Here is a 27,292-nt window from a genome sequence, read left to right as displayed (position 1 = left end):
CACCTTGTTGAACTTCAAATCACAAAAATATAAAACATGCAATAAAACTAAAGCAGTAAAGAAAACCAATATAATTTTACAATTTCAAACCACCGCTGAAACTGTAAATTGTGATTGGTTTGTTCTTTACTACTTTAATTTTATTACTTTAACAATTTATGTGTTAATCCCCTTTAATATTGTTAATGAGTTCTTTAATAAGAAGGAGCGACTTGATAAAATTTTTCTATATTCCACTTTTCTAATCTTTTAAATGAAGCATAAAAGTCATAAACACATGAAAGTATACGCTTTGTTTGTTATTTGATACGTCTTACGCCCCCCTCCCCTACTTCGCCATGCTTATATTGTTGCTATTACTCTACCGGAACTGCGAAGCTCGAAAGCACTTTCTAGAAGAACGGAATAAAACAGCCATTTTGCAATTGTTTTTTGGCGATTGGTTTATGTTATCAAGAAATTGTGCAGCAATTAGTCACTTTCTACATGTAATTTGTGGATAATGTGGCAGAAGGAAACAACAGTTATAGTGCAACTATCGTGCGAATAATTTCAATCTGTGATTGTGTTAAAATCGAAAGAATATTCATTACATTTTTCTCTCGATATATCGCTAGCAATAATGGCTGATGAATTTACAAGAGAAAAGCTGCTACAATGGAACTTGGAAGATTTAATTCCAATATTTTCAGGTAAATTAATGGTTTTATAATATTTACTTGTTTTTAAGTTGTACCACTTTGTACAAATACGTTTTTAAATCAGATGGGGTAACCACCGTGTGCTATTATAATAATGTATTTTTTTAAATTCTAAAAAAGTGTTATGCAACTCCTACAATCCATACTTTATTTTTTAATTCAACGAAGCATTGCAAACTGTGTCAGAAAGAAGATATATATTAATTTTATTCGATTCCCTTTATTGGACTCTCAACCTATAATAATAAGTATCTAACATTTATTCGCAGAGAATGAAATCAATGAATGCAATTTAAAACAATTGAATTTAAATCTCATCAAGGAGCTCATACCTAAAGTAGGACTACGACTTAGGTTTATAGAAAAGTGGAAAGAGATTTCAGATACTACAAAGGTAAATAAATTTTTATTTTACGTAGAGAGAATAAAACAAACAACATTTTATGTACGGAGAAAAATATATATTTGAATTATTTTATGTTTTAATATAGAATCAAGCAATCGAAGAGGAGTTGGAAATAAGTGGAGATGAGGTGCTCTCCGATAAAGAAAATTTTAATGTACAAAGGCAAGACTGTGTTACGAATGAAAAAGATTTCTTTGTGCAATCCTTAAACGTAGAAACAATTTTAAATAAAACTTTAAAAGGAAAAGGGATTGTCAAGAGCTGTAAGAAGCAAAAAGTTCTAACTAGTAAAACTAGAGATATTGTAGTGGATATTTTAATGCCAGCAGTTTTGAAGATCTCAAAGAGGTATATATAAAGTATTACATATGTCAAATTCCTTTCATAAAATCATGTAAGGTGCAGAGCTTCTTCGATTGGTGTATTTATACAAATATATACTTACAGCTATGATTGCTAAGGGTAATACACATCTAAGTATAAAGTGTTATTAAATTTACGCTGTTATAAGTTATGAAAATAATAGTATTCAGATATCCATTTTTATCAATGTTAACTTTTATATATATCTTCATTACTCTGCGCAATACTAGCTGGGCATATATGCAAAAATAAATTCAATAAGACTTTTGAAGCTAAATTGAATATTTTTAATAAAACACTAACATCAATTTATTACCTACATCTTCATTTCTTTTTTTAGATTAACAAATAGAGATTTACAAGTATTAGCACAAAAAATCGTTAATGCCTTTCCTTCTGAACACGTAGATATATATTACGTTCCGCCTATTAAAAAGCAAGATTCACGAACAAATAAGTCTATTCGCTATGTGCACACCTACACATTGGTAGTCAGGTAAGAATGTGTAGTGATGCATATGCATAATATCAGCGCTAACTGTCGGTAAATTTTGTCGTTTTTGCCGGACTTTTTTTGTTTATGTATATTGCTACACATTCTTACCTGACTGCCAACGTGTAGGTGTGCACATATAGCGAATAATTGCGAAGGGTAAACTAATTAATAAATACAGAAACAGTCTACATGAATTAAAGTTTTGAGATGCTGATGAAACTGAAAAAGCTGATGTTGAAGAAGAAATAAGTTTCCTAGAAGGTATGTGTAATATGTTAGCAAAATACTTAAACTAATAATATTTAGATACAGCCTATTATTTTTGTAAGTGAATAAAAACACAATATATTATTATTAAACACATCACATTCTAAATATTTTTTATAATTTTATTTCAGAAAGTGAAATAACTGAAAGTAAAACCTGGCTACAAAATAATATAGGGCCGTGGGAATTAGCAGTTCATCACTGGAAGAAAACTTTAAAATTGAGATGTGAAGATATAAAAAATAACAAAGAACATAATGTGTGTGACATTATTGAAAAGTGGCCTATATTAAACCAGTTACAAAGCTATAAATTAATCCTATTGGATTTTGAAAGTTTGAATTTAACAAACTTTGAGTTGACATTTGAAAAGTTTAAAAAGTTTTTGTCATGTGTGCAATCTATCAAACAAATTTCAAAAAAAGATGATAATGCCAGTTCTTTGAAAGATCTCTTAACCCTACAAGATTTAAGCGAAGGTACACGAGTTTATTATATTCATTTCCAAATATTTGCTTCAAAAATTACGAAATATATAGTTTATTTTGTAAATTAATTAATTTTTATATTTAAGTTAATAATATTGTTTTCTGTTTGTATAGATAGTCAAGTTCTCGTAACATTGTTATTACTTCCGCACTTTCTGCCACCGAGAGGTAGATGTTACATTGCTAAAAGACATTGGAAGCCTACAATCAGTGAGTGTAAAGACAGCATTGTCAATCACGTAACTGTGAGTTCATTTTCAATAGAATATTTTGTTAATACAATGTCTTAAAAAGCTGAATTTCATGTAATGTGGAAACTTGAATATGAGGTTATTTAAATATCTGTGGTCCTGTTAGAAGCTAAGTCACTTTTCATTTCTTTAAATCTTCAAATGTCTTGAAAATAGTGTGTTAATATAATTTCACAAAATAATGTAAATTATTAATAGCATTATGTGTAATAAATCATTAAGAACATGTAGTCCATTTCTAGCTTGCAGGTACCATACTTTATTTTCTTTTAAATTTCTGTAAACGGCTGCTGTCTTTATTTACTACGATTTATATCCACATTACTGATATTTTCTTACAATTTTGCGGTTTTATTTTAGATTTTGGGGGACATAGATCATTTATTGAAATTGAAAAGACGTGAGGCAATGAAACAATTAGGACTTACCTTACAGCCGTATATCATTGCAGTAGGACGACAGTTAACAGAAATTGAATCTATATTCATTTCCTTCGATGCAGTTTTATACAAAACACAGTCAATGATTGAGGCAATTGATACATGTTTTAAAATCTTCAACGTTTTTAATATTCAGTATCCAAACGAAAGCTCTCACATATGGGAAGTGATACAAGTTTATTTATATGGTATTAAAACCGTTTTTGATCGACATACACCATTTGTAACAGAAGTTATAAATGATATAAACAATCAGTCAATTTAATTTATAATTTTTAATGAAACTGGTGTTTTATGTCTTCAACTTCTAATTTTCATTTCTGCCGATATCAAATAAAAACGGCAATACGACTTAAATTGCCTTCGTTTCGTTATACCAATAGATTTATATTGTCTGCGTATGTATATGCGACATATACTTACTCAAGAATCGCCACAACGGCTTATGTAGACTTAATTCTCTGTATAGAGTACCTATTTCATTTTCAAAATAAGATAGTATGTATAAGCATTAACATTACAAATTTTTGTACGGAAATTATTATATACGTATAGCACTTATGTATTGTATTTTAATAAGTAGTCGCGATAATTAAAAATGTTTTATTGTCCATATTGCCGGAAAACTTTAGATAGTTATTATCTCTTAAAAAGACACGTTAAGTTTTTCCATAAAACTTGCGTAAATTCCTTATGTTTATGCGATGTACCAACGTGTAAGTGGGTTTTCCAAAATTTTTATATATATGTGAAACACTACAATAATTGTCACGTAAAAGAAGTTAATGCTGAAAATAATCAACAAACAAGAGCAGATAACACCGATGAAATTAGTGTACAACCTGAAAGAATATGTGAACCTTATTTATCGGAAATGACATATACAGCTACATCATTGATATCTGCTTTTGCGAATAATGTTGATGCGGAAGAAATTGACATTTTACAATTAAAGGATAAAATTTTTGGTAATATTACATTATTTGTATCAAAATTATACAGTAACTTTTTTCTATGCAGGAAATTAACGCAAGAAATTATTAAAACTGTACAGTCTTCATACATATTTACTTTCACTAATGTTATGACTGCAATAAGACCTCCATTAAAGAATGATGTGTCAAAAAACGTTGACACAATAATTGTAATTATTGAAGATGCTTTTCGTAATTTTACCTCTGAATACAGAGCATTGAAATATTTCGAAGATACCAAAAATTATATTCCACCAATCTCTCACCCTGTGAATAGCTATATAGGACTAGATCCGAAACGAAGGAAATGTTCGACAACTATAAGCTCCAATAATATAACTTATGTACCAATGAAACCGGTTTTGCTTAAATTTTTGCAGTTACCAAATGTTTTCAATGTCATAATGAGTGAAATAAAAGATAAAAATGAAAATCTTGATTCTATTTTGGACGGTGAAGTCTGGCTAAATTTAAAACAACGCTTCACGGGAAAACTTGTCTTACCACTATTATTATATTATGATGAGTTTGAGATAAATAATCCTTTAGGCTCACATTCCAATGTAAATAAAGTTGGTGCTCTTTATTACAGTATAGCGGGTATCCCTTGTAAACATAATAGTAGTTTAAATAATATTTTTGTAGTGCAATTACACAAAAATGTAGATTACAAAAAGTTAGGGAATAAAATTATTTTGCAAAAACTTATTAATGAATTATTACATTTGGAAGAGAAAGGTATTAAGTTGAATATTGATGGAGAAGAGAAAATAGTGTATTTTGTCCTATTAGCTGTTGTCGGTGATAATCTAGCACTGAACGAAATCTGTGGTTTTACGTCAAGTTTTAATTCGGAGCATTGTTGTCGGGCATGTTTCATAGATAAAAAGACTAGATATTCACAGGTAGTTGAAAATGTTAATATCTTACGAAATGAAGATAATTATAAAATACATTTAGAAAATTTGACTCACGGGATTATGGAAGATTGTATATTTAATGCATTGCCAAATTTCCATATCACTAAAAACGTAACATTTGACCTTATGCATGATTTGTTTGAGGGGATTAGTCGATATGAAATAGGTAAATTGTTATATGAATTGATAATGGTACAAAAATGTTTCAGTTTAGAACTTTTGAATCATCGAATTCAATTTTTCGATTTTGGAAAGAAAAGTAGCATGAATGTTATTCCATTAATCTCTAGCGTTGCTGTTAAGAATAAATGTATAATTACTTCTGCATCTGAAATGTTATCTTTATTAAGATATTTAGGTTTTCTTATTGGTGACTTAGTCCCTATTAGTAACAAAGCATGGAAATTGTACCTATTATTAGCAGAAATTACCTCTATAATTATATCTCCTTCAATTAATATTGAAAGTTGTAAATTTCTCGAGATTCTTATAACCGAACACCACGAATTATATATAGATCTTTTCAAAGAGAGTTTGAAACCGAAGCACCATTTTATGCTTCACTACCCTAGACTTATAAAAATGTTTGGTCCTTTAAAATTTATTTCTTGTTTCAGATTTGAGGGCAAACATAAACAATTAAAAGACATTTGTAGTTCGGTTAGATCTCGTATAAATGCACCTTATACTATGGCTGTGAAGCACCAATTGTACTTAAATTACCGTTTCTTATGTAAGGAAGGATTTTCTGAGCGTTTCGAATTCGGGCCTATAGATAAAGTAAATTTAGAAGATCTGTATGATTACAGTCAATTTATTAATGAAATTACTTTTAATTTAAATGACGGTGATTATAATTTAGTTAATTGGGCCACTGTATTTGGTACCAAATACAAGCCTGGAATGCTTGTGGTAATCGAAACACATAATGTTTATTTTATTTTTGGAAAAATTAAATACATTGTAATTAAGGGAAATGAAATTTATTTTATACTATTGCAAATGAATACTATATCGTTTAATAATCATTTATATGGCTATGAAATTGAAGAGTCGTCAACTTGGAAAGTCGTTTCTCAAAAAATTGTAATTGATTATTCTCCGTATTATGCTCATGTAATAGTAAATGGAAAAATGTACGTAACAGGTCTGTAAAGTTTGATGTATATTTTACGCCTCCGAATCCTATTCATATGGTTTAAAGTTTATAATAATTCTAAACTGTGCACAATAAATTTGTTTTCATCTAATATTTTGTATTTATTAGTTCATAATATAAATTTTTCCCTATTTACAAAAATGATTAAAACAAAGAAATTATCATACTTATAAAATGGATGTGAACCGGGACATTTAACAGAAACTCCATTCGTAACAACTATATAGAGATCCTTAGATTAAAAAAATAAATTGTTTCAAATAAATTTTTCTTTGAATGATTGCCATTTCAAAATATATTTTATACAAATAAAGTAATTAAATTTTGATAGAAATTAATTTGATTCAAATCATGATTTGTTTTATTTAATCAGTTGTTCATTAAAGCTATGTATACATTTGTTTGAAAACTGATAAAGTCAACATTTGTTTCAATCAGGATCCTATATCTTACACATAACAAATGTTCCATGCTTTTACTTCATTAATCAACAAAAAAATTAAATAAAATATATATTGTTAACAATTCGGTAAACTTTATAAATGAAGTTATTACTCTGCCGTTATTTCCAATTAAATATTTCACCAACTCTATAAACTTTGAGAATGTATTCGGAACCAAGAAATTATGTATTCCCATAAGTTAAATATATTCGTTCCTTAATATTCTTATATTCGTTAGGATTTAATGTATATTTATAACTATACATATGCTATTCATTTTGCGGCCACTAGATGGCACATGACACCTCGCGTTTCTCTCGCTAGTTACCTTCGTGTAGTCAGTTTCTATATAAGAAAATATAATCTTATGTATTCTGGCTGTTATGAGAGGTAAGTGTATGTATATTAATGTATTATATATATATATATATATATATGTTGTATGTGTCGTATTAATTGTATTGTAATTCCTACTTTGTTTCAGACAAATAAATGTAAATTAATAATGTTTTCAGGTGGAGAAATTATTCGTTAAATACAAATGATCGATGTAATGAAGACTATTAAGCATTATAATACTTCTGATCTCAGAAAATGTTATGAACAATGAAAATATCCGGAGCGATGTAGTACAGGAACAAAATTGGAATCAAATGGTTGAATGAAGTTCAAATATAACGTGTGAAACAATTAAAATTTTTATAAATTTTATATTGTATCTAATTATTATAAATGAATATTTATTTAGATGCAATAAATAAGTTCTTTGAGACAAACATTTTAAACGAAATTTCCGAACGACTTTGCTTTTAAAACGAATGAAATAATTAATGGGTTGAAACTAATACAATTGTGAAATATATTACATTTCAACGAATATTTATTTATTTTAAACAAATATGGGATAAAAATTAGCCTTATTATGACATGTTTTCTTACTACGTAGTCAATACGTCATGAACACGTCATCAATACGTCATAAACACGTCATCAATGTGTACTTTTATATTTCATTACTAATAAATACTTTCTTTATTTTATAAAATGTCTGCATGGTTTTAATGAATATTTACTTCAATAAAATGTGCATTTATTTAAGTTTCAAAATTAATGACGTCATAGCCGTACATCATAAATGACGTAATAACGGTACGTCAAATAATTCGCAAAATCTTAATGCAGCATCCGTTACACTATATCAAACGAACGTTTTAAAGAAACGCATATTTTGGAGACACAATTGTATATTGCTTACTTTGACATGAATATGTGCATGTTTTTAAGATATATGCATTTTCCGAAAAATTTTTGCAGTTGTGGTTTATGAAATATATTCTTGAATTAAACATTATCTATGTAATTGAACCAATCGTTTACTGAAATTAATTAGATATTCATGTGATTTAAAATGCTGATTTTTTTATTGTAATAAAATAAGTTTGATTTGATCATATATTGATTTAGAGTTATTCGTTAGGTCCAAACAAACTCGTTAAAATCAAATAAACTAGTAGCATGGACGCATATTAAGTGCCGCATTTGGTTGAATTTAACGAAAATCATTAAATTCAAACGATTTTTTCTCTCAGTGTACTCTTTTTCAATTTTCTAAGTAATTAGCTTTTTTATATCTTCAAGAATCCTTTATTTTCCACAGGAACTAATGCATTTCGTACTTATATAGAAGACATGCATTTCCAAAAAAATCAAATTAAATTTTAACTTTAAGAATGGTCATTAAATATCCCAAAGATAGTGGTCTTTAAGATGCGTCGTGTTCACTGAAATTAGTGAAATGAAGCATAAATTCATAAACCTAATGGATAATTTCAAGAGTCAGTTTAAACATACAATTAAACTGTGAAATGTATTATTTGTGTGCATATCATGGAATAAATATAGTTTATTAAGATTAATGTGTGTCTTAATCATTTAAAATATAATCAATGATTCATATAAAAAATCGAAAAGTTAAACATCACTGTCTAAAAGTAAAAACTTCATTCCTAGAAAAATGTATAGAAATGAAAATAAGTTAGCATAATCGATTAAAATGAGGGGAATGTTTTGTATAAAAAAAATAAAGAATGGGTCTCATATGGGTTACTCTGCATAAAAAAATATACATATGGGGCATATATGGGGCTTACATGGGATGTATGGAGTCAGTAATATGGGAGTCTCCTTTCCCATACATGTCCCAATTAAATACCATATATGGGTATTGTATGGGAGCTAGTATAACCAAATATCACCCATACTTTAAAATTTCTACGCAGGAATTTAAATCTGTTATAATTTTCACCTCGATGGGACGGGAATCCGAAATGAGTGGAACATCATAAATCTGCAGACTAACTTCTTATGCCCTCGGCCAATCTATAACTTCACTTATGAAACCCTTGATTTAATATTTCATTAATTTGCATGTTACTTTAATAATTATAAGCATAGTTATTTTATTTCGGGTGTTTTGTTTTTAGATACAATTTGTGTTACGTTCACTTTTATGGGACATCCCATATTAATCAGCACAATTAAATCTATCGAAATAAATTATATGAAATTACTTTTTTTCACATTACAAATACAATATTTCCAAACGTAACAAACAATAACAGAATTCATAAATACATTTTCACAAATTTTGTTTAAATTATGGTTGAAACCTTGTATTGTAATACTTACAGAGAAGTTTATATTATAGGTTTACAAACGATAACGAACGACTTCGCAAAAACGTTGTGAATGTTATGTTTATTTCAGGTGACTTAGATGATGTTACCACTATGACGTCATAGCCAAGATAAGAAATTGACAACGCATAGACGTTACAACAGTGATGTTGATGTGATATCACGATAGATAACATCATATAATATGACATCATTATCTCGTTAACAGAACAACATCACAAAAACTTTAAAAATGTGACTTGATGTGATGTGACTAAAGATAACGTTATCGAAAATGATGTTTTGATAACGTTATACAAATGACATTACAAAAACATTTGAAAAGTGATTTTGAGAAAATGAAAAAAAAGGTAAAATTTATAAAACCATGTTATACTACGTTATAGTGATGACGCAGTTGAACATCGGATTTACGTGGAGGTTTCGATATTACTATAACGTGGTTATCACAATTGTGCTGCGTGGGTATACAGGATGTAACGTTAACGCCGCACATCCTGGAAAGGGGTGATTCCGGAGACCTTTCTAAGAAAAATTCCGTTGGCCGTTTTTAAATCTAGCCACTGGTTAAGGACAGGTAAAAGATTAAATTTTGTATGCAATTATTGATTTTACATACGAATACAGTAGTACTGGTATGTACATGTGACAAATGCAAGTATCATAAAGAAGTTTCCGCTATGACGTTTCACCCTCCTCTTTTATTGATTTTTTCGGAATTGGTGAGAAGTTGCTGCCGGTTTGCTATTATGCCTTTTTATTGATTAATGCTAAATTTTGAAAATTAATTTGCGTTTTCGCGCAAAAACTAAAGCGTATGCGCAATTTACCTACGGAGAATCTTGGTTAAATTTCCTTGTGCGTCCCCATACAATTTAATTTCCGATGCCAAATAATTTATAGGTAAATGGGGATAATGCAAATTAAATTCTATGAGAATTGCACAGTTTAAACCAAGACTGTGCTCCATTTATTGAACGCTCATGAGTGCTCAGTTGTGCCAAGCTAGCTCTCATTGACTGGAGCACAGTCTTGGTTTAAAGTGTGCAATCCCCACAGAATTTAATTTGCATTATTCCGATTTGCCAATTAGTTATTTGGCACTGGAAATTAAAATGTATAGAGACGCACAATAACATTTAACCAAGATTCTCCGTAGGTAAATTGCGCGTACGCTTTAGTTTTTGCGCGAGAACATTAATGCTAAATTTCAAAATTTAGCATTAATCAATAAAAAGGCAAAATAGCAAACCGGCAGCAACTTTTCACCCATTCCGAAAAAATCAATAAAAGGGGAGAGTGAATGGTCATAGCAGCAACTTCTCTCTGATACTTGCACTTGTCACATGTACATACCAATACTACTGCATTCATATATAAAATCAATAGTTGCATACAAAATTTAATCTTTTACCTGTCCTTAACCAGTGGCTAGATTTAAAAACGGCCAACGGTGTTTTGCTTAGAAGGGTCTCAGGAATCACCCCTTTCAAGGAAGTACGGCGTTAACATTACACCCTGTATACACTGCAGGCCAAAAGTTTAGGACCCCCTGGTAAAATTGTCAAAAAGACAAGTTCTTCTTTATATGCGTGTAGTTTGGCCACCCAAAGAAGTAGAAGAAATTTAAGTATATAGTCGTGAAGCTTATTAAACTCCACGTCCTATCACATTAATTTGACCTAAAAAAATCTAATGGGTGCTTGTATTAAAGGAGAGAAACATGACAACATTTTTGAGGTCTCTTTCTCTATGGATATCAAATTTCAATTTTTTACAACGCTCATGATAATTGTCTTAGGCATTTAAAATTCAAGTGGGTGAAAGCCTGAATCTTTAGCTTTCATTTAAATCCAAAAACGTTTATAAATTTTTATGAGGTCCACATTTATTTGATAATCAATGAAGCAGTGTGTGCATTTTGTCCACAAAACATTTGCTCTCTAAGCTCTGGATGTAAATTCAGGTCGGTATAAATTATGGGTGCTAAAAGGGAACCACGTATTTCTTCGACAAAAAAAATATAACTTTATATTCTTATTTTGTAAATAAATGTGTTATTTAATCGTATTTAAGCTTTCATTGAATTACTTGAAACCGCAGAATAGTGGTTAATCAAACGAAAGAAAAGTTAAACGTGTCTCCCTTTTGGCACCCATAAATTATACCGACCTCAATTTGCTTCTAGAGCTTAGGGCGCAAATGTTTTACGGACAAAATGCTAACCACATACTGCTTTATTGATTATCAGATAAATGTGGACCTAATAAGGATTTATAAACATTTTTGGGCTTAAATGAAAGCTAAAGATTCAAGCTTTCACCCACTTGAATTTCAAATGCCTAAGACAATTATCACAAGCGATGCAAAGAATTGAAATTTGATATCCATAAAGAAAGAGACCTTAAGAATGTTGTCATTTTTCTCTCCTTTAATACAGGTACTCATTAGATTTTTGTAGGTCAATTTAATATGAGAGGACGCGGAATTTAATAAGCATCAGGACGATTTTCTTAAATTTCTTTTACTTCTTAGGGTGACCAAACTACATGCATTTAAAGAAGAACCTGTCTTTCTGACAATTTTACCAAGTGGTTCTTATTTTGTGGCCTCCCTGCAGTATACATATACAGGGTGTCCAAACATTTGCCTGGGTTTGGTGTGAAGTGGAGGGGGAGGCATCTGAAAGTCGACGGCTGTCCGTCACAGGCTAGGCTTGCCTCAGCGCTATCCCCTCCCTCCACCAGTCACCTATGTGCTTCCCCACCTACTCGCTTCTAGCATGGCTTCGCGCTGGGTCACTTTAAGTGAAACACCCTGTATATTATATTATAAAATTTAATGTTATTTTTATAAAAAATTATATTTGAATAATTATTTTGGAGATAATAGTAATTTGGTTCTATTCTGATTAGGGAAGCGTAGATAAATATTTGGTTATAATACTTTTTTATATTATAATTGAATATTAAATAACGATTAGAAAATATTCATCTACTTTTCATTAATCGTAGTAATAAGAAAGTTTTATTATCTCCTGGAAAATTGTTTGTATATATAATAAGCAGAAACTCTTCTTGTCTCATGGAAAATTATTCTTATATGTGATATAACCTATCAGGCAGTTGAAATCCATATGAGTTTAAAGAAAAGAAAAAGTTAAATATGAATTTTGTTAATGATTTCCATACCTAGATGTTTAGCATATGTTTATCAATTATCTTAACAATTTCTTTTAATTTATATGTTGCTGATAATCATCGATGCACATAAATGATGAACGTATACTTCTCTTTGGCACAGTGTTGATAATAAGTAAATATTAATCTTGCTTCATCCGGTCAGCTCTATCATCAGCAATGAAATTGGCAATGGAAATGTTCTGTCTCAATTTAATCTGAATAAGCGATTTCACAAATACCAAACAATATATGACATATTATATTGTAAAATTCATTTCTATCTAATCGTAGTAAACAGAAAATTTATTATCTCCTGGAAAATTGCTCATATATATGATATAACCTATCGGGCAGTTGAAATCCATACGAGTTTAAAGAAAAGAGAAAGTTAAACATGAATTTTGTTAATGATTTCCATACCTGGATGCTTAGCATATGTTTATCAAATATCTTAAAAATTTCATTTAATTAATATGCTCCTGATAATCACCGATACACATAAATTTTGAAAGTATACTTATCCTTGGCTCAGTGTTGATAATAAGTAAATATTAATCTTATTTCATCCAGTCAGCTCTACTATCCTCAGCAATGAAAATAGAAATGTTCTATCTCAATTTATCTGAAAAAGAAATTTCACAAAGTACCACAAAGTATATTAACATTTAGTATTGTAAAATGTAATGTTATACTTATCTAATATTTGTCGACACCTTATGTCATTATTATTCGAATTCATTTGTTATTTTGAAAATTTAACACATTCACTAACATAGCAATGATTAACCTCACTGTATTAAATATAAATAACCTCACATTACAATTGACAGTTAACAGTAGTCGCCGGATTAATTATATCGATTACATCGATTTTATTTGATAGTTCACAACACTGGTTTTGTCGTTGAGTTTAACCGGTTGGCAACGCTGAGAAAAAATGACGTCATTTTCCTCTTAACGGCCAACTTCAGCCCGAGACATACATTCTGGCTGGAGAAGATGACGAAGAAGAATCTTAATTTTCGATATATATATAGCTAACCGATTATGATATCTCTGGATTGCGTGAATCGATTTTGATGTTCATGGGCTCAAATGAAAGCTTGTTCAAAACTATTTTAAAGCTTTACTTGAATCATGACAGTGTATCATTCACGGAGAAAAATCGATTTAAAAATTGAGACGACAAAACTTGCTGTATAAGATACAGTAGTGCCTCGACGGCGGTATAGATACGTCTATACCTACTTTTATGTACTTGCCGTCGAGACACTACCGTGTCTCTTGATTTCGCGGCCTGGCCAAGTACGTGCTTTCACTAAGGTTATTACCTAGAAGCAGGGAAAACACTATTTCTGGGCCTTGGTTTGCCAGGGGGTGGGCAGTGACCAGAATCGACGCACAAGGCACGCGGAGAGAGTAATTGGACGGTTGAAGAAGGGGTAAATAAGCATACAGGTTTTAACAGCGTAACTTTTCTATTTAACAAGTATTATTCCCTCGTGAACACATCTGCAATACTATATAATAGGGCATCCCCTCTTTGTGATAATTTTAATTTTGCTTCGGAAGTCACGCGAGGAATTGTTGGGCGCCAGTTAGCTGCTTTTCCTGAATCCCTCTCCACGGCTGTCCGGCTTGAGACTGCTTCAGAGGGTGGTGCTAGACACTCTGTAAAATTTCACCTAAAAGAAAAAAGGAAAACCTGCCTAATGGCGAGGGACGGTCCGATCCTCGAGATATGCCAGGGAGCCCCGAAGGACGAATCAGTAGGGCGCCTCTCCTCCCTAATCATATACACCGATTCGCGGCGTCTACGGGGTTTTGGGCTCCCGGACCCACTAAATTCGCGGTATGCCCACCATGGACATAGAGGATCTATCCTGTTACGGCTAACCGAAATACACTAGTCCGCGGTGAGGCCCAACAATAATGCACTGGCCGGCTGTCCCACGAATACGCTACGCCAGCGAGCCCCGGCTGATAAGAAAGCCCTACGGTTCGAGGAAAGAAAGGTACCGGACAGTGATAAGAGATCTGGCCCCTCTCCCGAGAAGCCAGATTTACCTGGTAATATGCTACTCATGCGGGTCTATTGGTAATTCGTGTCGGTAATGCATGCCGTTCCAATCTCAAGTCCTCTGGATTCCAATCCCCTCCTAGGTTTTCATCTAACAACTACTTCGCCTTACATTACACTTGCCATAGAACTATACACTCTGCTATTATTTAAACTCCCCCAGGGAGACCCTCAGGGAATTCCCTTACCGCGAACGAAGCGGCAGTCATAAACGTCTACCGACTGGTCTTGCTGAGAGAGCAATTTTTATCCCGGAGGAATTTCGCGTCTGTACGTTGTGAGTCCCAACTATCGTCTGTCGTCAGGCGACGACGGCACGCGACTCGAAGCTAATCACGCATGCGCGCATCGATTCCGTCTTCGATCCGCGATATAAATTAATCGGCGTGATGATCCCTGCGACAGGCAGATGGCGCTGCCTCCCCATTTTCCGCGACAATCGAAAGGCGAACAATCAGAAACCACAGGACGTAGGTTTTACCTCGTCACAATGTCTATAATCAATGTATGTAATTTTTTTTTCACTTTATCAATGTAAATCACACACGCATAATCTAAAAAATATTTATAAACAATTCTATTCAAGTTTTAAATTACTTAATCTCTTTTCCTACTCCACCTCACTCCCCCCCCCCTTTCCTTTCTTTTTACTTACTTTTAGAAAACTAAACTAAGATGTTGATGGTGGTTGTGGTGGTGGTTGTGAAGAAGATTGAATTGTTACTTCCGATGATATTGATGGTGGTGGCGACGGGGATGGAATTGGTAATTCCCATAATATAGGCGATGGTTGTGAATGAAATTCAAATGATAGTCCTCGTGGCATTGGTCTTGGCGGTCGTGGAGGTGGAGTTGGTGGTTTCCATGGTATTGCTGTTGGTGGTCGTGGAGGTGGAGTTGGTGGATTTATTAAAGGTAATGATTCTTCTTGTATTTCCAGCGAAGGTAATGGTTCTTCTTCTAATAGTTCCAATGATGCTGTATCATACGTTGGTAGGTTCCATACATTCACCATGTTCAACTTTATACAGTAATATTCAGCGATAGACTGAATCAAAGCCGTAAAGCTACGGATTTTCATCTTATAGGCCTGATCAAAGAGCTACAGAATTCATTTACTTAATATTTTGTTTAATGAATCAGCAGTAAAACTAGATTTGAAATTATTCAATTAAATCCCTGTTCACAGTGGTAATTCGTAGAGATCGCTCACTTATTATATCTTAATTCACAGTTTTAACTTAACCACGCAACAGCAGCAGCGCTGCATAATGTTGCTCTTTTATCACAGATTTATACATCAGCTTCTTATCATAAACTGCAGAAGTTTAGTGGGGCAATAAGTTATATTGCTTTACCACGAAAATTAATTCGTGACAATTATATTTCGTAATTTTATTATTTTTACTTCAATGTATTGATTTTTTAAGAAGTTTATTAAAATATGATTAATTATTTCAAGTTATTACAACTCCTTTTTCTTAACTTTTTTAAGATCAACTTGAAGACAAGCTTCACAAACTCGTAATGTTATATTTTACCTAGGCAACCAAAAACATCTATATTCAATTCGTATAGAATAAACGCGCCTTTAAACAATTAAGGCGCGTTCATTTAGATAGGTAAAGAGGAAAAAGCTGACATAATTTTACATGATTAATGAATTTTCTCTCTTCTCATTCCTTTGTTTTCACATGATTTTTCATTGACATTATCACACATTTTCTCTCTTGAAGAGAAATAGGTGGAAAAAGCTATATTTCTCCTCTTTCACTTTTTCTTCACTTGATTTTTGTGATTTACATTATCACACTCCTCATTGAAGGAGAAGAGGAACCACATAAAATTTTAATGATTTTATTTTGATTGACATTATCACACTCTTCATTGAAGGAGAAGAGGAAAGAATGAGCTTTTTTTTGGGTGCGCAATACCTCATATAAATTTTATGATTTTATTTTGATTGATATTATCACACTCTTCACTGAAGGAGAAGAGGAAAGAAGGGGCTACACGTGTTTTGTGTGTGCAATACCACATAAAAAATCTATGTTCTTAACGAAAAACATTTTTTTTTAGATTGACAGGATGAAACGTGTACGCATATCTGGATATTAGCAGTATTTAATCTCCCCTCTCTCTCCCTCTCCATCTCTATCTTTCCCTCCTTCACAAAAAAATTTTCCTAAAAGGAGTGTCTAACGCACGCACACGCGTGATGACCCTGTGAGAGAGAGAAAAAAGGTTTTCAGTGGCGGTGGGATTCGAACCCACGAGTATCCCACACAATCGTAGAGGGACTTTATACTGGTTTCTTTTATACACTGCCTTAAACCGCTCGGCTACACCACCTTACAAGTATGAACCATTAGTTCACAATATTTTTTTTATTAGAGTAACAGAGGCAGGAACAAACTCGCTCCCTCTCCAGCAATACCAACCCCAAAAAAAATATCCAACTTTTTTAAACATACTTTTTAAATATACCACCCTCACAGCCCGGGCTGCAGCGGGGGCTGGGGCCCTCGCGCACGCCGCCAACTAGCCGCGCCGCCATTTAATAAATAATTACTAGACAAGCCGCCAGGCGCCGACACCAAAAAAAATTTACTATACTCGCCGCCAGGCGCCGCCACCAAAAAAATTTACTATACTCACCGTCAGGCGGCGCCACTAGGATCTAGGGGAAAAAGTACGTTAAGAAATTTACCCCCTCTACATATCTAGGGAAAAAGTAAGTTCAGAAATTCACACGGTCGGTGTGGTGACATAGATATACTACTTACAACTTTACATAATTTTTAAGAATTACTTTACCGGAACGGAGAACTGACCTAATTAGAATCAAGACGTGCGAGAGGAGTGAAAGTAATTTTGAAAAAGCGATGCGGCGTCCATCCGCTCCGCTCTTAAATAATTAGCTGGGGGGGGGGGGGGGGGCGTCGCGTTGCCTTCAGCCACCCGCGTGGAAAATTTCTAGTATTGGCTATGCATGGCTTGAATATGGCTTATATCAATACCATTGTAAAGCCCATATATGAGCCACAGTATGGCTACTGCCAAATTCCCATGGTTGTAACTATATTCAAGCCATGGTTCCTCCTATATTCAAGCCATGGTTCCTCCTATATTTAAGCCATGGTTTTTCCTATATTTCTGACATGGTCGAACCCATATTGACGTCATGGTTCTTTCTATATTACCGTTTAGTTGTTTTCACAATTATCCCAAACTAGGAGTAATATTATAATACTTAATATAGTAATACATTTAAAAGAAACTGCACACTTTGAACGAAAGTTGATTTTCATTTTTCAATCTTTTTATTGAATAAAAAATCAAATTAAAAACTTTTGTTATCTTGTACATTTGTATTAGACAATATTAGATAAATTTTCCAATAATAATAAACATTTAGATGTCAAATTGATATAAATTATTCAAACTCTACATTATTTACAGGTTCTAAAATATAATCTTTGTTTAAAGCAGTATTTTGTACAAAAAAGCATACTGATTCCAACGCTTCAACATTAATTGCTATTGTATTGACATTTTGTTCCTCGACTAAACTAATATACTTTAAATTTGGATCCTTTTTATTAACAGAAAATTGATTGATAATTGCAAAAGATGCTTCACCACAGTTACAAATATTGTTACATGCACAACTAACAATTTTGATAAAATATTGAATTTGGCCGAAACATTTTTGACTTTTATAAATATATGAGCAAATAAAGGAATCTGTTTTTAATGATTTATCGTATTCTTTTGAACAGTATATATATTTATATTTCTTAAGCCGGAAGAATTTATGGAAAGATTTGTCTTCGGTTATTACATTAATGTCATTCAGAGCAATTTTATCTATATTTTTTATATTATACGGTTTGCTTATTCCAGTCATAAAAATGTTTTCGGTTATTTTATACAATTTTAGCCTATACTTAGTATAATTGAGGGATTCATAAAAACTATACACACTAGAATTTTGGCTTAAGTTATTGTTTAAGAACATAGATAAACTGGAATAATTTAATAAAGTATTACATATTTGTAACTGTGGTTGCTTGCTTCCATGAATAAATCTTTTTAATTTTCCATTAATATCTTCCATCGGAAAACAAGAACTTACCCATAATGGGCCAATATCAATAGCGCATTGAGGAAGGTGTAGTAAGGAGTGAATATTGCAAGTCATATATTGAATACCATATAAATTTTGAAAATCGGAAACAAATTTGTTAATAGATAATGACGCAGAATTAATATTTTCTCTGGTAATAGTATTTTGAGAGAGCAATGATATACTTGAAACCAATAATTTAAAATGATCATAAAATTCTGAAGTTAATTTGTTTTCTAAAATGGGTAAAGAATAATAAAAAAACCACACCTTTAATTCGGAGGCTTTCCAGTATTTTAAATGCTTTGATATTGATCTAGGAGCTCTATGCAAGAAACTTGGTGGCTTAATGTTGTTTAATTCATCGTCTACGTCAGTCAAGTGATGTGAAATTGAAAAATTTTTACTTGTAAATTTTGAATCAAACCAGAACATTAATAGACTCCTTACTACACCTTCAAAGACGCAATGCATTATATCTATTGCGGTAGTTTTAATGAATTTATATACTATTGACGAGATGATTGTTGACCCTTTTACCCCACATACAGGCAATTTGGAAATACTGGCTAATTTAGCATGCTTTAGAGTATCAGTTTCATTTCTTTCGGTAAATTTGTTGTATGGATAAACATGAACATTATTAAGGCGTTGTCCCCTTGTAAGGCATTTTTGGCAGCCAAATTTTCCGTTATATTGCTTCATGTTAAGGAACAACGCCTTAGCAGGTAAGTCACAAGAACCACTTATAACTATACCTCTTATTGTTACTTGAGAATTTGGATTTAAGGTAACCAAAATGCCTTTATAAAGAGAATATATGTCATTATAGACTGGTTTTAAAAACATATTTGGAATGGGCTTTTTTTCACCAAACCATAATCCCGCTAACAATAAATTTTGTGGTTTATAACGATTCTTATAATCTAATTCGTTTATAATAAAAAAAAGGGCCATACAGAAAATTTGGACGAATGAAAAGGCGAGACTCCATCAGTATACCAGGTTAAGGAGATATTCAGTTCATTACTGAGAATTTTATTCGGCGAACTCAATTCTTTAAATATTTCGCCGTCATAAATATCAGATTGCATGTCATTATTTCTTGAAAATCTATACTTCAAATTTTCTCTAAATTTCGGCTGAGAATATAAAGTTTTTATTTGAGGTAAAAGGGGTATTTGAAGAAAATGCGATATTTTATCATTTTGACCACATTTAGGGCAGTTCTCGTTTTCCGATGTAGATTTTAAACATGTTTCACAATAATAGTGCTTATTGATTGTATTGCCAGTTTTCATAAATTTTTGAAGATTGTGAACACTGTTAAAACAGAAATTTGTTTTTTTGCAGTGTAGGCCTATTAGATTCAAAATATCGGAAAGCAATGATTTTGTAATATTGTGGCGCATAGCCATGCTTATTATAGCGCAAGCGCTCTCTTTTCTTGTAAGGGGAGCGCCAAGAAATAAGGGAGGATCGTTGTCATCATTAAAAATGTCATCCGGATAATCGTCTTCATCGCTTCCATAGAGCTCCTCTTTTTCGTAGAAGACTTCTTCATTCAAGCATTCGTCTACATAGTAAAACAAAATGAATGTATATACTAATTTAGCACGTTATCTACTGGCAGCATGACTTTATATGGTGTATGGAGTGACCTTTTTGTCAGAAGAACTCCAAACACTGACCAGCATATATGGCGTCCTATGATGCATTTAGGAACCGCGTTATAGAGCCATTAACCATCAGTAACTCAAGACAGAAAAGCGCGTTTCACTATATATATTTAAGTTTAAAAAAGCTTAAACTTTTATTACTAAAAGATTTTTAATCCAAAATATATGTTAACCCGCACTTTTTCGTATTAAGTTATGAATTATGAGCGACACTATGACGCAGTTCCTAAATGCATCAGGGGACGCTATACATGCCGGTCAGTGTACCTACAATGATCGCCAGGCATGACTTTCCCTAATTTTGGATGCATTTAGGAACCGCTCTGAAAAGACGTTAGCATGCTCACTTCCCTAGCCTATCAGAGTTTTTCCCGCTTATCTGATCCAGAGATGGTAATTCGAGGGAAATCCCTAGCCCCCCACCATGCCGATCAGAGTCTCAATAACACAGAGCCTTATGTACTGAGAGTCTGATGGGGGGCTAGGGATTTCCCTCGAATTACCATCTCTGATCTGATCTTGTTAGAAAATCGGAGGTAACTGTCAAAAGTAACACCCAGCTGTCTCCTTATGGTGCCAAGTATTATTCGGTAATTTTAGGGTGGATCCAAACTAAAGCATTTGAGCGCGCACAAACGTTATTTGCGTACTAATTCCTTTGGTTTTTATGCATAAAATACTTGTCAAGATCAGAGTATTAGTGCAAGAATGGCGTTCGTTGGCGCACAAATGCTATATGCTCTAGTCTGGATTCACCTTAATATAACTGAATAATTCTTGGCACCATGAGAAGACAGCTGGGTATCACTTTTGATAGCTACCTTCAACTTTCTACCAAGATGAGGTAAATGGGAAAAGCTCTGATAGGCTGGCGAAGTGAGCATGCTGGCGTCTTTTCAAAGCGGTTTTTAAATCCATCCAAAAATTAGGGAAAGCCAAGCCTGGCGATCACTGTATATATTTAAGGTACCAATTGATTGAAATGAACAAAAATTAGTATTTCAGCATCCAAAAAATAATTTACAGATTCTAATTATTGGTAACACATCTTTGCGAAAGCATGAAAAGTTAAATATAAAAAAAGAAATATTTATATACAAGTACCTTCATCATTTAACGTAATATCCTCATCACTATTTATTGTTTCATCCGAATTATTATCAGACTTAATATCATTATTTTCCATTAAACCATAGTTTTGAATCAATTTATTATTTACATTTTCTGTATAATTAAAACTGCTCTCATCTTCATGATCGTCAATTGCAGGATTTTCTTGTAGCGTACTCAGATGGATATCCGATTCACTATTGCACATATTACAACACTCACTAAGTATTTATTTAAATAACCATGAGATTTTAACACTATTTCATACGAAAAATTTAGATCTAAATTGAACAAAAATTCTGTTACCTGTTTTTAATAATTTTCCGTATTCTATTTTGACTATAGTCAGAATAATCTTTGAAGTATAGTGGACGCTTCGGCATGATAATTATTATTCAACTACAGTTTGATTGACAGCTACTAGGTTGGTTTGGTACAATTTGTGTGTAATACAACGTCTGTTTATTTCGATGTGAAACAAATTTCGCAATAGGAAAAGACGCAAGCGCAATCTCTTGCAATTATACAGAATTAAGTCTTTAATTCCTCCCTCCCCTGATCGTCAATTTTTACAATCGCTTTAAATCGTATGTTTATATGAAAAGAGCGTGACAGGATAAATACTGCCGTCCTAAGATAAAAATGTTTGCATTAATTCAGTGGACTGTCACTAAAACAGTAAGTGTCATCGACGCTGAAAGCAGGTTTGCGGAAGGGGAGACTACTTTCGTAAAATATGGATTACGACATTATAAGGCGAAAATATTAAAGATAAGCGGTCAGTACTTAATCCTTATTATATCCTTCAATACTTTATTAAATTTGTTTACCGAAAAGTTATTAGTGCATTATGAGTTAATTAATTACTCATAGAAACCTTTTGAAAACATTAGGAGGTATCATACTGTACTCATAATTTTTTGCGGTTAAGGTATTTCAATGTAAAATATGTATTCGTAAATGGTAAACTATATTTTTATTGGATTTCTCCATTTTCTCAAAGCTTACTTAAATCATTTAGTACAACTGGAAAAATTTACTTCTTGATCGATGATACTACTTCAGTATAACCTAATTTAAAACTCGGTTGTATTATAAATATTTAGGTTAATTCATACCTTCGTATAGATTTTGAAAAGTGCTTGTAACCAATTTTAAAAATATGTAATAATAAATAAGGTTTCCATTTGAAAATAATACATATTTTAATTTTAAATCTGCAAATTGCTCCATAGTCCCCTCTATGCCACATAATATTCCTTTTATCGGTTTAACTACACTTCATAAAAGTAATTTTTCATGTTGTTTTTTTAGAAGATAAAGATTGGCTCGAAACTCTGACAATCACTACGACTGGAGATATTATTGGCAAAGGAAAAAGGAAGCTCAAAAATTTGGAAATTGCTAATTTTACAACATTCAAAGAATTTAGAAGGAGCCTGGGGGAGGAGGACTCCTCAGATGAGGAAGAAATACAGCCGTCAATCTTTGAAGAGCAAAATAGTAATAACACAACACAATTATTAGAATAAGAGAATATGAGTAGAGGGTTGTATAGAGGAGCCATTGTTTTTTAGGAGAGCACTTGACTGTTTCGTAAATCATATTTGTAAAGTAGTTAGTTAAAAACAAATAATATAAAAAAAAACACAAGGCTCCCAAGATAATTTCTTACAAAGTTACAATTATTCGATAAATAATTATTTTTCAAAGATATTTATATTTACAGTTGTTTAATATAAATATATGATTTAATTGCAGCAGAAGAAATTAATCGTGATTTGGAAGCAGAATGCGATGAGCAAATGGATTTTGTAAATGAAATTGAAAATTCGGTTGATGAAGAAAGGGAAATAGAAAATGTAGGTCCAGAAAACATCAACATTTCTACAGATTTAGAAAATGTAAATATGCTGCAAAATCATCATTTGGAATATGAGCAGCCATCAGGTATAGATTTTTGACAATTTCCAGACTTTATGTTAATCTATATCTAGAACAGCGATCGGCAAATGAACAGGTCAAGCGACTCTTGTATTTATGTTTGTTGCCACATTGCAGATGCTCCAACCCTCACTATCACCCTCAAGTCCATACAACTATATAGACTTAAGAGTCGTAGTAGGCGTTGTAACGTCTACAATTTGGTATCAAGGTTCACAACAAAAGTCGCTCGGGTAACCCGTTAGCCGAGCATTGATCTAGAGTATTAATCAAAAGTTATCCTTAAAGAGTTTAAAATTTGTATATTTTATTTACAGAATTTCAGATGGTTTATATGCAAAAAGTGGAGAAACTAATCCAGCAAATTGAGAAGGATATTCAGCGACCAACCTGTTGCATAAAAAATGTAATGATGCTATATCTCAAACTTCTTTTAATTAACTGGATCCCCCATGCTTGCGTTACAGACAGTAATAGTCAATAAACAATCAGTTTAATAAAATTCAAACGCAAAGCGAATTGAATATAAGCAGACGTATTTAAGATAAGATGCCAGTCTTAACGAGTCAAAAAAGCCTAAGAAGACTCGAATCGGATGAGAAATAACTCTGTACCATTGTCCCGCGTTCTTGAAGAGAAGTCACTTCTGGTTATTTCCACTTCAAGAACACAGGACAGTGGTACAGCGTTACTTTTCACCCGATTTGAGTGTTTTTAAGCTCATATGACTCATTAGGACTGGCACCTTGTCCTAAAGACACCCGTTTGTTCAATTTGCTTCGCGTTTGAATTTGATTAAACTAATTGTTTATTGACTTGTACTGTCGTTAAAGCAAGCGTGAGGGATCCCATTAAAGTTCACAATGTACAGCTTCATTTTATGAATTCGTAATCTATTCTTTACTTACACATACATAATTGCTCTTATAGGTGATCATAGAGATAAAACAATTAAACAGAGGCATGGCAGACAAACAACGAGACCTACTAACTAAAGTAAATTATAATATCAATTTTAGCTCTAAGAATATTTATTTATAGAAATGTGTCGTTAAGCTTATAAATATTTGACAATATACCCTATCCATGACTTAACATAATGAAAATTAATATTATATGGAGTATAATATATACATAATTTAAAACACCTATTTCTTAAAGCATATTATGTTTTAGGTTGAATTACAGCCTGGGTCAAAAGTTTATATAAACAAGGATGACCTTTATTACATAAAAAGATGGAGGAACAGGCCAAACGAAATGGTGCGAAGGCTTTTAAAAATGTTGATTGGAGTTGAAGCACTGAAAGGAATGACTGCTCGGGGCAAAAAAAATTGGAAGAATATTCCAGAAAATATTTTAAATTCTGATCAATGTAATTATCGATGACAAATTCTAAGCTTTGCTTCGGTAAACACTATCAAGATTTCCTACCCAACTGTCACTCTTTAATGTATACTTTCCTTATTTATAGGGTTTGTCAATAAAAATGCAGCAATTAAATTGGAACCAATGGAGTATATAGGGGTTGTAAACTTAATGTGTAACACATTAAGAAATCCAAAAAAAGGGGTAAATAATGTAAATAATGTAAATAATAATTAATTATTTAAACTGAAAATTAAATTCAAGTCTGTAATTTGTTCAATAAATAATAATTATATCAAATTTAATAGCCCTAACTCATTAGTCTCCAATATATATAGTATCAAATTGAATTAAAGTATAGAACGAATATAGCAAGTTTAAGCCGTAAATATTAAAGCAAACTATCACTTAAATATGGGTTAGAACATGTCAGAAATATAGGAGGAACCATGGCTTGAATATAGGTAGAACCATGGGAATTGGGCAGTAGCCATACTGTGGCTTGTATATGGGTTTTACAATGGTATTGATATAAGCCATATTCAAGCCATGCATAGCCAATACTAAAAATTTTCCACGCGGGCAAAAATCCCACAACAATTAAATTATTAAACGGTTGACCGTCTCCAAAGGCAAGTTTTTTTAAAAATATTATGCACGTGGCTACCTGTGATTCGATATCCCGTTGCTCGTGGGACTGGATATCCAATAACCTAATGTTTCTTATTCCTAAGGTTGGACTTATATAGACAGTGGTCCGAATGGTCACGGAGAAGAAAATAACGGTTAAAATAGTTAAGCGTGAAGAAAATACCCGAATGATTACGGAGGAAAAACACTTAATATTTTTATCGCAATTATGTTCCCCATGGTTTATTGGGGTTAGGACAATCGAAATTCCAATATCTATCCTCGTAGATAATGGAATTTGCAAAGTTTCGATTATTATCCTTACGCTGAAGTGTTTCCCTATGCAAATAAAAAGCATGTTTGCAGCAAAGGCACGTGTTAAGTGGGGCGATAAATAACAGCGATCTGTGACAGATATTACAAAAGATGTGGTTAACATCTTTTGCAGCTCTAAGACGGTGCTGGCGTATTGTCGCTAAGATACTTCGTTTGTTGTCTGGAAGAGCGGCCTCGCAATAGGCACAGATCTTTTGGGCTGGATTGGTCCTAATATATTTATATAATAACCGCTCACAAACGAAAAGTTCTCTTTGGGCCATGCTGGTGACAAAACGGATTCGATGGTTAAAATTTGGACATAGGATGTATTAGAGAAGGGATAGAATAGCATAAAGCAGTAAGCGTGAGATCTGCCGATTAGCGTCTGAGAGGAAACCTCATCGCAAGTAACGTGACTAACGGTGGGGTTCCGAGAAAGCAAATGAAGGGAGAGAGAGAGAGAGAGAGAGAGAGAGAGAGAGAAATAGTATTTGTTAAATAAGTTAAACCGAAGAGGGAAAAAATATGGAGAATTGTAGAATAAGGAAGATTTTGTACATTTTGGACCTTCGAATTTAATGTGCTGCCTGCAATCTTTTATTCCTGACTAAAGGGAACAAAAGAGAAAGCGCTAGCGTTTCAAGTGACCAAAACGGCAAAATTGGCTTCCCAAAAAAAAATGATAAACAAAAGAAAGATCGTTTAACAATCGAGTTAATTAATTCCTTTCAAAGAAAGGCGGAGAAACAGGAGCTGGGTCCGCGCGGCGCGAAGATAAGGACGATCGCTGGCGAGTTTTTTGGAAATACAAAATTAGCATTTTTAAACACAAATAAGACATTTATTCTTAAGCGTGTTAGATGGTATTTATTCTATTATATAATCCGATACAATAATCATATATGTTTTGTGACGAAGCATCCGCTCGTCAAATACTAGTCGTTATGTTCTGCCTTCTCCTTGCCCTGTGAAAGGGAGGGGCAGGCGCCACCTGTGTGACCCCGCGATCATTACGCGTAATGGGTTCGATCGCGGGTCGATAGGGGGTCGATCCGCGCACGCGCGCCTGTAATAATCCCGCGTGTCGCTGTCCCCCCAAGTCACTCGTAGATTGGGAATTCTTAAGATAGGACGTGCTCCCCGTTTTGCTTCTTTTCTTCGTCGCCGAGACACATTTTTCGGTAAGGGCATTGCCCTGTAGTCAATTGCCTGGACGTGATAGTGAGTAGTTAGTGCATGAATCCGTGG

At 32.7% G+C, this 27,292-nt stretch overlaps 2 protein-coding genes across 2 annotated transcripts in view; both read left to right on the top strand.

Moving 5' to 3' along the window:
- LOC136778035 (zwei Ig domain protein zig-8-like) overlaps positions 1–27,292 on the top strand; it is an 845,250-nt gene that overhangs the window by 60,829 nt on the left and 757,129 nt on the right. The window lies entirely within an intron of this gene.
- Positions 623–4,008, top strand: LOC136777925 (uncharacterized). The gene is made up of 7 exons (XM_066734500.1): positions 623–692; positions 971–1,095; positions 1,193–1,455; positions 1,811–1,966; positions 2,369–2,712; positions 2,836–2,966; positions 3,333–4,008. Exons 1-7 carry the CDS (start codon positions 623–625, stop codon positions 3,675–3,677), a joined length of 1,434 nt encoding a protein of 477 aa, XP_066590597.1. The 3' UTR covers positions 3,678–4,008.

Source organism: Prorops nasuta, unplaced genomic scaffold (genome assembly GCF_024137725.1).
Source record: "Prorops nasuta isolate Cenicafe-Biocafe unplaced genomic scaffold, Cenicafe_Pnas_1.2 PNAS00013, whole genome shotgun sequence".
Taxonomy (NCBI): Eukaryota; Metazoa; Arthropoda; class Insecta; order Hymenoptera; family Bethylidae; genus Prorops; species Prorops nasuta.
The sequence above is the reverse complement of the archived record's forward strand: the minus strand, read 5'-3'. Positions and strand labels throughout refer to the sequence as shown.

What these genes read in the sequence shown, in the direction of transcription:
- LOC136777925 (XM_066734500.1), top strand. Translation starts at nt 623, where the DNA reads ATGGCTGATGAATTTACAAGAGAAAAGCTGCTACAATGGAACTTGGAA. An exon ending in GTTTTGAAGATCTCAAAGAG is followed by an intron (nt 1,456 to 1,810) that starts GTATATATAAAG and finishes TTCTTTTTTTAG; the next exon opens with ATTAACAAATAGAGATTTAC. An exon ending in ACCTACACATTGGTAGTCAG is followed by an intron (nt 1,967 to 2,368) that starts GTAAGAATGTGT and finishes TATTTCAGAAAG; the next exon opens with TGAAATAACTGAAAGTAAAA.